Genomic DNA, 14,421 nt, shown 5'->3' on the forward strand with positions numbered 1-14,421 from the left:
GTTTGGTTAGAATCACCGCCACCATAATTTTGCAGAAGTTATGTGGACATATATCCCTTGTAGCGGCCATGGTGCCACGCCGCAGATGATTTAAATCCATGATTTTAGGGAACAATTTTAGGATAGATCCATCTGTTTCACCCAGTTTTGTCACAACTCATGATTGAATGGGAAGTATGAGAATTGTGTAAGGAACCACTTCCAAATCAGAAACTATCTTGGTTTGATTTTCGTTTTACACAATTAAATACCTCATTTCTAAGTATAAGTCCTTGAAGATTTTTTTTTATCTCCTTATATAGGACTGTCTTTGATTTTTTTGTGAATTAATAATTTTTTTATCAAATAATTTTTTTGAACTTTAAGCTCTTTTTCGTCTTCAATTAAAGCACTATCACCTCACCTTAAATATGTTAAAAAAAATACATCAGCGTGTGTCATGCCTTTTCGATTAAGAAATTTCCACACTTGAAAACTCAAATTAAGGTCAAATTAGAGATCCACCTTTTCTTTATCAAGTCAGACAAATGTCATTTTCCATCAACTTAGAGTGTGTTTAGATGGAGAAATGTTTTGAGGGAATGTAATGTTTTGAGGAAATTCAACTACTTTAAGTTAAATTCAAACAATAGAATTCACCTTAAAGTAGTTGAATTTCCTCAAAACATTACATTCCCTCAAAACATTTTCCTATCCAAACACACTCTTAGTTTCCGACATTACCCCCGCAAGACCTACCAAATCAAAATGAAGCTAGAAATACCCACGTCCTTTTATTGGTAGGTCCTATACTCCTACGTTAAACTCATACAAATCACATAAAATAACTCAGCTATGTGTATCTCTAATTTATGTATTTCAAGGTGATTTTCAACCAATCACCTCTACAAGACAACAGCATTATTATTGGATATACAAATATGTATAAGCCACAAATATTTGCAACAACAATTTGAAATTACAGGTAGCCTAGTTTACTTGTCATGGTCCCATGGTAATATCAGCATCAAAATTAAAGCATGCTTCTAAATTCAGACAACGTGGTCCATTTTATAATACTATTTAATAATTCAATTCAATTTTTGTTGTCTATTATATTATGTTAGCATCAAAATTAAAACATGTTTCTTTGATTTTTATTTTTTCTTCTTCTTTTAACAAGTTAGCTTGCTGTTTTTGGCTTGTAAATTGACATTCTTTCCATTAAGAGAACTAATTATGATACTATCTCATTCATTTTTGTTTCAGTTGTATTGTATTATTTACCTACATTAAAGTTGGACTCTATATAGATACATTATACATCTTGGACAATGAAGCTTTGAAACCATCGTATATTGATATGGTGTCGTTGTTGGGTTTTGTGTTCAAGAAACATTTTCATTTCGTTTTCACTTACGAATTTATTTCTTCTTTGATTCTTGGTAAAGTTTCCAAATGCTTCTTGAATGATTTTTTGTACCGTTCAGTTGCCTAATTATAGGTAAGGAAATTTAATTCTTACCAATGTACTAAGCATCAATTTATTAAAACTGTGTAATGCTCAAAATCATCAAAATGAAGAACTAAAATAATAAATTTACAATAGTCTCTTTTATTTGATTTTATGAGGGAACAATGATATGAGAACGAAGTTTCCACAGACGAAGTCATTGGTTAACGTGATCATAAGTTTGATGGTTGGAAGTGGCCATGGTACAACTACGATTGTTGACGTTGGTTCATAGTTGTTCTTCATCGACATGAGGTGGTGTACTTGCGAAGGCACTCTGATTCTCAAGTTTGTGAGGTCTCACAATGTTTTGAAGAATATCATAAAATAAGAATTGCGTGTGTGATTTTGAATTGAGGTGCTCTATTTATAGATTCTCAAGAGGTACAATACTTTGCGCATTTGATGGTTATTACCCCTCTGTGGCTCAAGGCAAGGTGTCTGGTTGATTTCGTTGAGAGCTCAAACTAATTGAACATCTAATTTTATACTTTGCAGTCTTTTACCAATACAAATAAGATTTATATATTTCGGGCGTCTTATTAAACATTTGCTTCGTTAACGACTTTGGATTTGAGGATTAGACATCAACTCGATCATAAAAACTATCCAATAAAAAAAACGGTGAGTTCAAATAACAAAATATTAGAAAGGCTAAAATATGATTTTAGTTCCTGCAAATATACCTCGTTTTGGTTTTAGTCCCTGGTAAAAAAAAATTTGTTTTTGGTCCCTGCAAATTTTTTTGTTTTTGAAAATAGTCCCTCCAGGGATTATTTTCAAAAACAAAAAATTTTGCAGGGACCTTTTTTAAAAACAAAATATTTTGCAGGGATCAAAAACTACAAAATTGGTTCAGTTATAATGTGCCACGTATGCAAATCATCACAAAAGTGGGGTCAGGGACTATTTTCAAAAACAAAAAATTTTGTAGGGACCAAAAACAATTTTTTTTTTTTACCAGAAACTAAAACTAAAACGAGGCATATTTGCAGGGATTAAAACCATATTTTAGCCTACTAGAAATATAGACTAAATAAAATTTTTGGAAAATAATCACAACAAAAATCACAGAAAACTAAATTAGGAAGATAATAAAAAAAAATAAAAAATTAAATTAGGTAGGAACATATTCAATTCCTTAACTAAATTTGAAAACAAAATTCACCTACTTTTCTGTTCTACAAAGGTTATTAATTCACTCAAAAAATATTCAATATTTATTTACCATTTTGATTGTCACATGTCAGAATCAGACAACATAAAAAAAACAACCTTTTTCTGTGTCTTTCACTTCATGCAACAAACAACTATGTCTCCTTATTTTCTCTCATCAAACCTCAACATGCACAATCTCTATGTCTCACCTTCTTCTTCAACCTTACATCTTTCAAACCACATAACCAAACCAAAATTTCACCCTTTTCAAAATTCTCATTCTCACAATTTTTCTTCTTCACCACTTAGACTCACCATTGATGGATTTGCATGTCCATCTTCTTCTTTCTTCCAAACTGTTGGAAAATCTTCACCTTTCTTCATTTCAAATCCAAAAATGGATTCTTTTAGAGTCTTTGCTGCTTCTTCTGTACCTGAGGCACAGAGTGATGAAGGGAAACAAACTTCTGGGCTTGTTCAGTCTCTTCAGCTTGGTTTCATGTTTGCTACTTGGTATCTCTTGAATATTTACTTCAACATTTACAACAAACAGGTATTTTTTTAAGGGTTTTTATTAGTTTACACTTTCAGTGTAAAACTGTTTTACACTGTCAGTCAACAATAACCATAACCGCCATATGACTAATAATGTTTGAATTTATTCATAATTACTTATTAAGTCATTCAATTGGTTTTTTAACCCTTTTTTAAGGTTTAATTCGTATACACTGTCAGTGTACAAATGCTTTACAATGTCAGTGTTTAACCCTTTAATCTTTATCATAAAGTTGTTCATTTGATTGGTTGTGATTTGTTGAAGCTGTAAAACTTTTAACATTTTTTTATCATTTATTTTGAGAGAAAAAGTTTATTTTTTTTGCATTTATTTGGATGATTAGGAGTAAATTACTTAGATTCTGTGGTGGGAAGGGAAAAGGGTCAAAGTCAAATGGATTTTTCTTTTGACAATGAAATTTTGGAAATTTCAAATATAGACTTGCATTCTCTTTAGCACAGCATTCTAATAGAAGGCATATTCGTTGTCTGACACGTGTCAGTGTCCAACACGACTCTAATTACATATAATTATGCCATTTTTCCAAATTATTGCCGTGTCGACGTTTCAGTGTCGTGTCCGGTGGCATGAAAAAAATTTGGTCATGGTTAGCGGTATCTTACGATACATGTTAGTAGTGTCTAGATTCGATACCAAACTGAACGAATCTCGTGTGTATATTTTGGACATGAATCTCATATTGAATTATGATACACTATGTAGATAAGGTCTGATTCATTCTATTGAATCACTATGTTAGGATATGGAATAATGGCTAAATAGAGTAGTTAATGTAGTTAAGAGCTGCTATAGTTAGTTAGCATAACAACTTAGTGATTGGATTAGTTAGAGAGTTAGTATATTGTGGACATGAATCCCATATTGAATTATGATACTCTATGATAAAGTCTGATTCATTCAAATGAATCACTACTTAAATTAACTGTAGTTAGTCACTATTTTATTGGTGCTAGCAAATTTTCTATTGTCGTTTGATTCATGACTTGAATCGTGAATTATTGAGGTTTTTATATGATATATTAGCTTATAAGTTTGCTATGTCACTTATTTCTCCTTAAAAATTGTCATACTTTTATCGGTAATTTATCTTACGATTCGTAGTTAGATTTTACTCATGATTCAGAAAATAGGTCTTCTGATTCGTGATTTGAATATCGATTTGATAACCATGTTCTAGGTGTTTATGTATCTTTGTATTGTTTTGTTTTTGTTTCTTTTTTATCCTCTTTTGGTTGTTCTCAATTGCAATGCATTGGTTGTTTATTACTAGGTTCTAAAAGTCTATCCATTTCCAGCAACAGTTACAGTATTTCAATTTGGCTTTGCTTCGTTGGTGAGCAATTTGATATGGACTTTGAATCTTCATCCCAGACCAAAAATTAGTAGATCACAGGTAATTTTGATTTTACATGAAAATTGACTAGTCCAATTATTTGGTGAATGTCTTGTATCATCACTTTAATGTTGAAACTGTTTTGCTTACTGATTGATTGATTGACTTGTTTGTGTTTCACAGCTTACGGCAATCCTTCCACTTGCCGTGGCTCATACATTAGGGAACCTTTTGACGAACATTAGTCTTGGCAAGGTTGCCGTATCTTTCACTCACACCATCAAATCTATGGAACCTTTCTTCACTGTTGTACTTTCATCCCTTCTTCTGGGTGAGGTAATGTTGAATTGAAGTCTGTTTTTACTAGATACTAATATTTACTTTTTTTGTTTTAGTTCCTGTACCCATTGAAAAACATCAACTTTGGTCATTGAATGTGTCAAGCGTTGTCACTGTAGTTCTTGAATGTGTCCTTTAATTAGTTTGGTCCTCAAATATCTATTTTGTTAGTTAGTTTGATCCCTGGATGTGTTTTCCGTTCATCAGTTTGGTCTGTCAATTTACTAACAAAAGACACACTCATGGATGTTTTTTGTAATTTGCCGGTTTCCCTAGTCGATTGGTTGGTTTGATTCATGCAATCTACACCTTTCCTTCTTGGTTTAAAACCAGCAGAGACAAACCGGGGGATGTTTTTATAATTTCAATACATTTAGGGACTGTAATGACACCGCCCCGTATATTTAGGGACCAAAATAACGATTACTCAGCTAAAAACACGCAGTTTAGTAATTTGTAGGACTGAAAATCGAGTAAAGGTACTAAAAACCAAATTCAAATGATTACATGGACTAGACACATATTTAACCCTAAGAAAATGTCCTTGTTACATATATGGCGTCATTCGATACATGAAGGCTGTATAGTGGAAAATGACTCGGTTGTTATTGATGCTCATAAATGGGAAAGTGACCGATATCTAAATGTTTTGGTTTTCTGACATTCAGTTTTGATTCCTAAATGAACAGATGCCTACTTTATGGGTGGTTTCTTCTCTTCTACCTATAGTTGGGGGAGTGGCATTGGCATCGATGACTGAAGTCTCTTTCAATTGGTAATTCATCAAACTAAAGCTGCTACATGCAAGAATAACTTCGTGGACAATATCTGTTATCTAATAACACCTTGTTTGGCTATATTGTTTAATTAAGCACCTATGCGTATAAGTACTAATGTATAAGCTATTTCTATAATAAAAGATAAAATAAAGTAAAAATAATATAAGCTATAAGCTTTTTTCATAAATTATCTTAAGAGAGCTTATAGAAATATGCTGAAAACAGTTGACGGACATGTCATAATTTGTTTTCATAAGCTCTGCCAAATAGTATGTAGTTCTGCTACTCTTAGGTAAGATTGATTCTGGAGTTTAACGTGTTCTCGTCTCAAAATAGGATTGGATTCGGCACTGCAATGGCATCCAACCTTACGAATCAATCGCGGAATGTTTTGAGCAAAAAACTAATGGCTAATGAAGAGGTAACGTTACTTATTGAAACTCTTACAATATATTCTGTTAAAAAGTTATGACTTATCATTTGAAGTATGTTTCTGACAGGAAGCTTTGGACAATATCAATCTCTACTCGGTTATAACCATCATTTCATTTTTCTTGTTGGTACCGTATGCTATATTTTCGGAGGGTGTTAAGTTTACTCCTTCATACCTGCAAACTGCGGTATGTAACTGAGCTTTACATTTTTCTATTCGATTTTGAACAGGTTTAAATATGTTTTTAGTCCTTATAATATCACGGCTTTTGAAGTTTAGTCCCTACGTAAACTTTACTCAATAGTCCCCACGAAAGCAAAACAAGGACTAAAATTGAATAAAATTTATGCAGGGACTAAGCATAAAAGGTCGTGAATTTTATAGACAACATATATATACTTATTTAAATAATCGAGGAAGAGAAAAATGTGGCTAAGATATAGTATGTTACCTCCTATATAGGCAAGCCAAGGATTGAATGTTCGAGAGCTATGTATAAGATCCGTTTTGGCTGCCTTCTGCTTCCATGCATACCAGCAGGTGAGGTTTTTCACATATTGTATTTTGCATTGATTTTGTGAATTAAATGATTTTCTATTTAGAATTTTTTCATATTAATTATAATCTGCATGGAAAATACAAGCTGTACCTAAACAAAAGATACTTATTACGACATTTTGGATGACTTATCAAATAATACAAATTTACTTGCTCATTCTAAAAATTCCAATCAATTTTATCCGGGTTTTTTTATATCCGGATATGGATTTTGTTGTTGATAAATCACGTTTCCGGTGAAATCAAATCTAGTTATGTGGATTGGTTTTAAAATCCGATTATAGTAAATGCTTTTTTTATGGATGTGGACTGATTATATGATATTCTATCCATAAGCAACCCTACTTGTCACATGTGCAATGGAGACTTTAGATTTAAATTCTTGCTTTAAAATGCAACTTTTTTCTGGTCAACAATGTTTTACTATCTCATTCCCCCTTTGCATCCTGAGCTCTTTACCTTACAATCAACCCTTTGATTGAACCTTCTTACTTCGCTGTCACACAATAAGTTTCTTCGAATTTTGTACTTTATTCAGGCAAGTATAGAATAGTATTCAACAAAAGTGTGAATAATAATGTTGACTTATGGACTCGTTTGTTTAAGCTTTTGAAAAGACTGATTTTAAGTTTGTGTAGAAAAGTGATAAATCTTCCATATTTCATGTAAAACAGAAGATATTTTTCGTTTAGTTATTGTTGATATTTAAATAAGGGAAATAGTAACTTATCATGGAGGTTGACACTATTTTCAAATTAGTGTTAGGCCTTCACATTAATACATGCATTGTAGAGCATCGATCCTTAACATAGACAGACCATATTAGAGTATGTAACATTGGTATTTTGGTGGCATTATTATATTCTCGTGTTCTTCTTTACACGTACAGATTACCATATTTAGTTGCTAATGTTAGAACATTTCCCGTAGTAATAGTAACTTACTTATTGAGCATTGTTGCATATCGATGTTGGAGCTTAATTCATTTGGTGGCAGGTTTCATATGGGATATTAGAGAAAGTGTCACCTGTGACACACTCAGTCGGAAATTGCGTTAAGCGTGTCGTTGTCATCGTCTCTTCTGTTATCTTCTTCCAAACTCCTGTCTCACCTATCAATGCCCTTGGTAAGTCTCTCTAATGGTCCACATATTTTCAAGTACTTGCAAATTTTTGGTGTCTTCGAAGTCACAAAAATTGCTACAACTTATGGGACCATTTACTATCCATATTTCTTCTTTTAATTTTCACGTCAACCAATAAACATGATAGAATATATATTCGATATTTTCTCGCCATTTTCATTTACTTTTTTGTGGTGCTAATTTTGGCTGCAGGAACTGCTATTGCACTTGTTGGAGTTTTCTTGTATTCAAGGGCAAAGAGGATTAAGCCAATGCCAAAAACAAAGGAAGCATAGTTAACTCTTTCAAAAGAATGAGGAAAAGAGAGAGATAGAGAGAGGGAAAAGTAAATACTTCAGAAATAAAATAACCAACTCATCCATCAAGTTTTTTTTTCTTTTTTTGTTGGGTGAGGGGTTGGATCTCAATATTAGGAGTATGTTCTTTTTGAGGTTACTTTATGATCAAATCTTGGTAACTAATCACTTAGAATACTATTACAGATATTAAAATTTGCCAAGAAATGTCTTTAAATTGGTTTTTCTTGTATAGATATATGCTTCTTCATGCCAAGTTTCAATTTTTTATGCATTTGATGTTATTGATCACTTGTTAAATTTGTTTGGAATGAGGCTGAACTGATAAACACATGCAACCAATTGGCATAAACAGCTTTGGTAATATTTGATTAGTATGTACTAATCATGTAAAATGGTACCAACATCATTGATCCAATTGGTAGATAACTGAATTTCTAATTGAAAGAACATCTGCCAAGATGTCAACCTTTTAAATTGATATTTTTTATGATATTTTTTACCCTACAAATTTTGGATTATATAATTTGAAATGTCTTCACGTTAACAACACACCCTCTTTTTTTTTTTTTTTTTTTTCCTTCCGAATTTCATAATCCGAAATAGGTTTGCAAAGTGGGAAAAGAAATTCACTTAACCTTTTGTATCGTATTAAGATTAAGATGGTGTTTTGGCTCCTCTTTTTAGTTTTTATTTATGAGAGATACACTTTTTGTCGTAAGTATGATATTGACTCTCCTCCATTTAGTTTTTTTATTTATGAGAGAGATAGACATGTGATATCTTAGTGATTAAGTGGATCCCACAAAACTATCACTTATTTATCTCTCTTATAAATAGACATTAAATTGATATACTCATGCATCCAATAGACAAAAACAATTATGGTTGTTTTGGCTCCTCTATATTATTATATATATTCTTTGCTCCTCTTTCTCACTAAGGATTAACATTTTATTGTATTAAGATAAGATAAGATGGTGTTTTGACTCCTCTATCTTAGATTCTTTTCTAAAAAGAAGTTGAACCAGACTTTTAGAAAGTTGTTCTAAAATGTTATTTATTTGTAAGAGTTTAATAATTCTGTCTTATATGTAAAATAATTCACAAATATGTTTGACGATAAATTTACATTGACTTGTTTTATGAACAAAAACAAAAAAGAATACAAAAAATTTATGAAAGAAAAGGCACAAGGTTTCAAATTGAAAGTTAACATTTAAGGGTAAATTCAAATTGTGACATAATCGTCTTTTCGTCTAAGGGTAAATTCAAATTGTGACATAATCGTCTCTTTGTCTATATTCGAGGGCAAATTTAAATGTGACATAATCGTCTCATCTTCTTATCTACATTCGGGGGCAAATTCAAATGGTTTGTAATTCCAAGTTCTTTCCTCCTGAGATTTTGTTTTAATTGCATCACAAAAGATTGTAAGAATCTCAACTGCAAGATGATGATTCACGTCTTTTCAAAAAGATCCTAGAGCTGATAACACAAAAAAAAAAATTAGAGGAGCACAAAAAATATAAGAAAAAAAGTAATTCTCCAAAATGTTTGAATAATATCATTTCAAAGTCATCTAATAGACAGCAACTCAATCTAGACATCAACATCAAATTTATTTCTCCACAACGCAAACAGTTGCAGTTAAAACTATGTGTATGTTTAGCATCATGATTATTTACCTAAACTAAGTTGAACCAGTGTAATTTTGTAAAAGTTACACTATGTAACCACCTCTGTTGCACGGACACTTCTGATTGAAGGTGTGTCCTGGTGTCCGACACACATCATGTTCGACACCGACACGACACCGACACTTGTGATTACATTGAATTATGTCATTATTTTGAAAATTTTATCAGTGTCCGTGTCTGTGTCCGTGCTTCATAGGTAACCACTGTTATTTCAAAAGGCTAACAAATAGGTACAAGAAATCTAATTAAGCTGAAAAAAGGAAAGCAAGTTATTATTGAAACTCCAAATTATCATTTTTTGCTTGGTTATGAGATAGAAACTTTGTTACCTATATTTAATCAAGGAAATCACGGTCGAAAACATGGTTGAAGTGGGAGTGCATCCCATCTTCTTCTTCTTCTCCTTCCTCTGAGGTGGTTGTGCATAACATCTTCTTATTACTCTTCTTCTATTTGAAATCCAGCAAAACTAAGATGATGATTGAAGATGGAGGGATATTTGTGTTACTGGTTTTGAAATTTAGTGCTACGTACCACAACCTTTGAACCACTCTCTTCCTTTACTACATTTTTCTACTCAATGCCTTTGATTTTGGTTTCTAATATATAGACACTATTGGTAAACCTTTGTAACCATGGGATATGTTTATGATTGATTTCTTTGAGGCTTTGGCAAAAGTTTTGGATTTGGTAGAGATGGAAAAGGAAATGGTTGGCTTCACTTTTGGTTTGTGTATGCATTTGGGCAAAGATTTAGCCACTTTCGGCAAAACAAAGTATAGGAGGAAGTGTGCAAGCATGGCTAAAGAAAACTGATGATTTTACTGAAAGATCAACAAAGGGGGTTGGCCTCTCAAGACATGAGTCCACACAATATCATCATAGATATTATGGACAGCATATACAAACTCACATGGTGTTCTATGGAAAGTTAGAACACTTGATAAGTTAGCACCAAATCATATAACATTGTACCAAATTTAGTATGTAACAACAAATTAAAGGCATTCAAAAATACGATAATCAATTCTGGTTTATGACTTTTTTATTGATAAAAGAGGGTCAATGACTCAATTTTAAACTTAGTTTTTCGTCGAAAGTATAGCCCAAACTCTTGACATATGCAATCCTCAACCGATTACCGATTTAAGTAGCGATCCTCTTCATTTCTCAAAAAATATTACTCCCTTCATTTTTTATCTTTTAATGCTTTAGTTCTTGCACAAGTCTTAAGGAATAATTAAAGTATAGAAATATTAATATTAGCAATGAAGCTCTTAATTTCTCTCAGTAGAGGACCCTTATTACTCAATAAAATTTGTACAAGGCAAAAAGGAATTCAACTAGAAAATATCCTAGATCACAATCTATTGTTCTTGTACTGTCTGGGTCAATCATAGTAGATGGTGACACTCCCACATGATCTCAGCCTAAATCTTAGTTCATAAGTGTAAATATATTGGTTAATTTAAGTTGGAATACCAAGAAAATAGAGTCATCAACGTCAAAATTGTTAGAACAAAACCCTTGTCAGATTCTAAATGTGAAATGAAATATAAGCCAAGATTGATTAAATTACGCATATTAGGAAAAGTTATTGACCACATTTAATTTATACACTCAATAAAAAATTAATTTTGTTATCTAAATCACCCTCAATGGCTAATATATTTGGTCACTAGAATTTATATAAAACTAAAGGAGAGGGATAGTATAGAGAAGTTAGATTTTGCTTATATAATCATTCTATACAAAATGAGGGATTAGTCATTTTCTTGAAAAATGAACAATGAGTTTTGCCTATTCTGAGAAAAGGAAGAAAAAGCTGGAAGAACTAAACAACAATGTAATAAACTACCAATAAATTTATGAAATGAAACACAATAACATCTTAGAAAGTGGAATATTAATTGAAACAGTAAATATTAAGAATAATGATATAGGTAGTTAGGACACTAGTTTAGTTACTATATAAGTCATATGATTGACTCATTTGTACCGATCTTTCTCATTCTTGTATCATTTCAAGTATCATCAATACAATAGTTTTCCAAACTTTTCTCTCTATATCTATGGATGACATGTTTCCTAACATGGTATCAGAGCAAATATGGTATCCACCTTGAAGGATATTTTCCGCTGCATTTTCTCACCTTCATTTTTTTTTTCTCATTCCATTTTTTTTTCTCTCACTTCATTTTCTCTTCCTTTTTTCACTGATTCCGATTCAGTGTCACGTTCTTGATTCCTTTCTTATTTCAATTTCGTTTTTCTGATCTCGTGATTGAGGAATTCCTTGCATCGATTGTTCATTCCTTCTTTTCTTGATTTGGCAATTTCTTTTTCATAATCATTTGAATTCATTTCTAAAGTATGTCTGTTGTTTACCTTTTCATTTTAAAATTTTAATTAAGGATTTGGATATAATTTGGATATTTGCATTCTAAGGTTCAAAAGATGTCATGACTCAGCCTCTGAGCTGTACAAAAATACCAACTATCCCATTTTGCCTTGGTTAATTCCATTTATTTTTGTTGTAACACTATATTTGTTTGGGTCTTGGATTCATTTGTGATTTATTTTTTTATTCTAATTAAAAGAACATTTTTTTATCTCTCTCTAACCAACATGTTAATATGAGGCATATGTATTAGATAAACACATTTGTTATCTCAAAGCTCGGTTTGTATTAGGTTATGGTGAAACTAATAATAATGAAGGAAGGAAAACCATCCGAGGAAGTAAATGTTCAACAAGAGAATTTGGCTGGTTTTGAAAATTTTCATAATGAAAAGTTTGGTGTAATGCATGTCATGAAATTCTAATTTAGACAAGGCTTTGCATGAAGGGAGAGACAAGAGCGATGCTATTTAGTGGGAAAGAAAACATCACGAACTTTTCATGAATTATTTAGATAAAAATATTAGTTTGTAAAGGTCGTGATGTTCTCGAGAAATTGTTTCTCGGGACAATTAGCATTTCCGGTGAGAAAAAATAAATGTTAAAATTTTATGCCTTAATAGTTCACGATTGAATATATGTTAAAGTTTTATCCTTAACTATCAAACAACTTAAGGACCTAATAACAATTTATTTAAGTTTACTAACCTAATTATGAATTATACAAATATATATGGTTCTAAAGTTCAATTAAATACTTTATTTAACCTCAAAGATCCCTTGCTTACATCATTTTCCTTAATAGTTACCACTAGTTTCTATGTTTTTATTTTCCTTGTAACTATATTTTCTAATTTTTTTTTTCCTTATATTAATTTTTTTTCAAATTTTCTTGTTACTTTATTACTATATATTTATTTTCTAACTTTGAAATTGACCTTATTATCTGATTTCCATGTTTTAAATTTCCTTGTAACTATATTTTCTAATTTGTATTTTTTAGTTTCTTTTCTTGCTTCTTAGTTTAATTATTTTTAGATGCATATCTACTAACTGATATTTGAGTTTTAATTTACTGCGGAAAATCAATCTCATATGCTAGACCTAATTTCAGCTGTCCTCGTGAGCTTATCTCAGTTGGTAAGGACAATGCATAATATATGCAAGGTTCGGAGTTCAAACCCCGACCACCACACAAAAAAAAAAAAAGCCCAATTTCTGTTGGTTAAACAAAAGCGTCGACAAAATTGATAAGATACACTTTTTGAACATTTTTGTAATAGATTAAAATTTATATGAGTAGTCGGTGAATTTGATGAAAGTTGTTCGTAATAAGTTTCAATCAAAGTTGAATCTTTGAGATAAAGGGTTCAAATCCTAACTAGAATAATATTAACCTTACTTTATTTACCTTAATATTGCAATTCGGAATATCATACCTCTTTTTCATGAGAAATGAAAGGTTAAAAAGATAATTTATATGAAGTCCATCTAATTTATGTGAGACTTATACGGTATACACAAAAGATGTGGATGAACTAATGAGCAATTTTGATCATGTTAACTATCTTTTTTTTTTTTGTTGGTGGTCAAGGTTTGACTACATGAATATCTAAATCATAAATTCAAATAATAATATATCTAACAATAAAGATGAATTTATATTGATCAATTTATCCTAACTCAACTGCTAAAAATGTCGATTTTTTTTAATAAGCCAAACTACCGCAACAAAATTGGTACAGGGAAATATATCAAAATTGTTAGATCGAATGTTTTGACCGAGATTCCATTTATGACTCTTCCATGCAACGATTTAGGTTCCAATTCCGACTTTTCAATTTATGTGTCTGAGTTTATAATTTCTTTTATAATTTTATTTATTAAAAAAATGTGTAAAAAAAATAAATTCTCAAAAAATAGGAATGTGTGAAATAAAGAAAAATCTAGGAAAAAGGAAACGGGTAAATGAGAATTTTTTTTACAAATGTTGCATAGATGTAGTGTGAGGATGAAGCTTATTTGACAGCTAATTAAAGCACATATTAGTGAGTAATTAGAACATGATCTATCATATACAACATCATGCATCTTTTCAGATAACATGTTCTCCATATTTCATTGTAATTCTATCTAGTACAATAGGTGGATGATCATTTTAAAATCATCATAACAAATACCAGTTCCAATCAAAATGCTACAACTTAACACC

General features: G+C 31.2%; 1 protein-coding gene across 1 annotated transcript; it reads left to right on the top strand.

Annotated features, from left to right (window-relative positions):
- Positions 1-2,736: 2,736 nt before the first annotated feature.
- On the top strand, positions 2,737-8,359 carry LOC11429371 (phosphoenolpyruvate/phosphate translocator 2, chloroplastic). The gene is made up of 9 exons (XM_003618132.3): positions 2,737-3,203; positions 4,498-4,620; positions 4,744-4,896; positions 5,589-5,674; positions 6,015-6,099; positions 6,179-6,298; positions 6,574-6,651; positions 7,666-7,795; positions 8,006-8,359. The coding sequence occupies exons 1-9, from the start codon at positions 2,790-2,792 to the stop codon at positions 8,086-8,088; spliced, it is 1,272 nt and encodes a 423-aa protein (XP_003618180.2). The 5' UTR covers positions 2,737-2,789; the 3' UTR covers positions 8,089-8,359.
- The last annotated feature ends 6,062 nt before the right edge of the window (positions 8,360-14,421 follow it).

This window comes from Medicago truncatula, chromosome 6 (genome assembly GCF_003473485.1).
Source record: "Medicago truncatula cultivar Jemalong A17 chromosome 6, MtrunA17r5.0-ANR, whole genome shotgun sequence".
In the NCBI taxonomy this organism is placed as follows: domain Eukaryota; kingdom Viridiplantae; phylum Streptophyta; class Magnoliopsida; order Fabales; family Fabaceae; genus Medicago; species Medicago truncatula.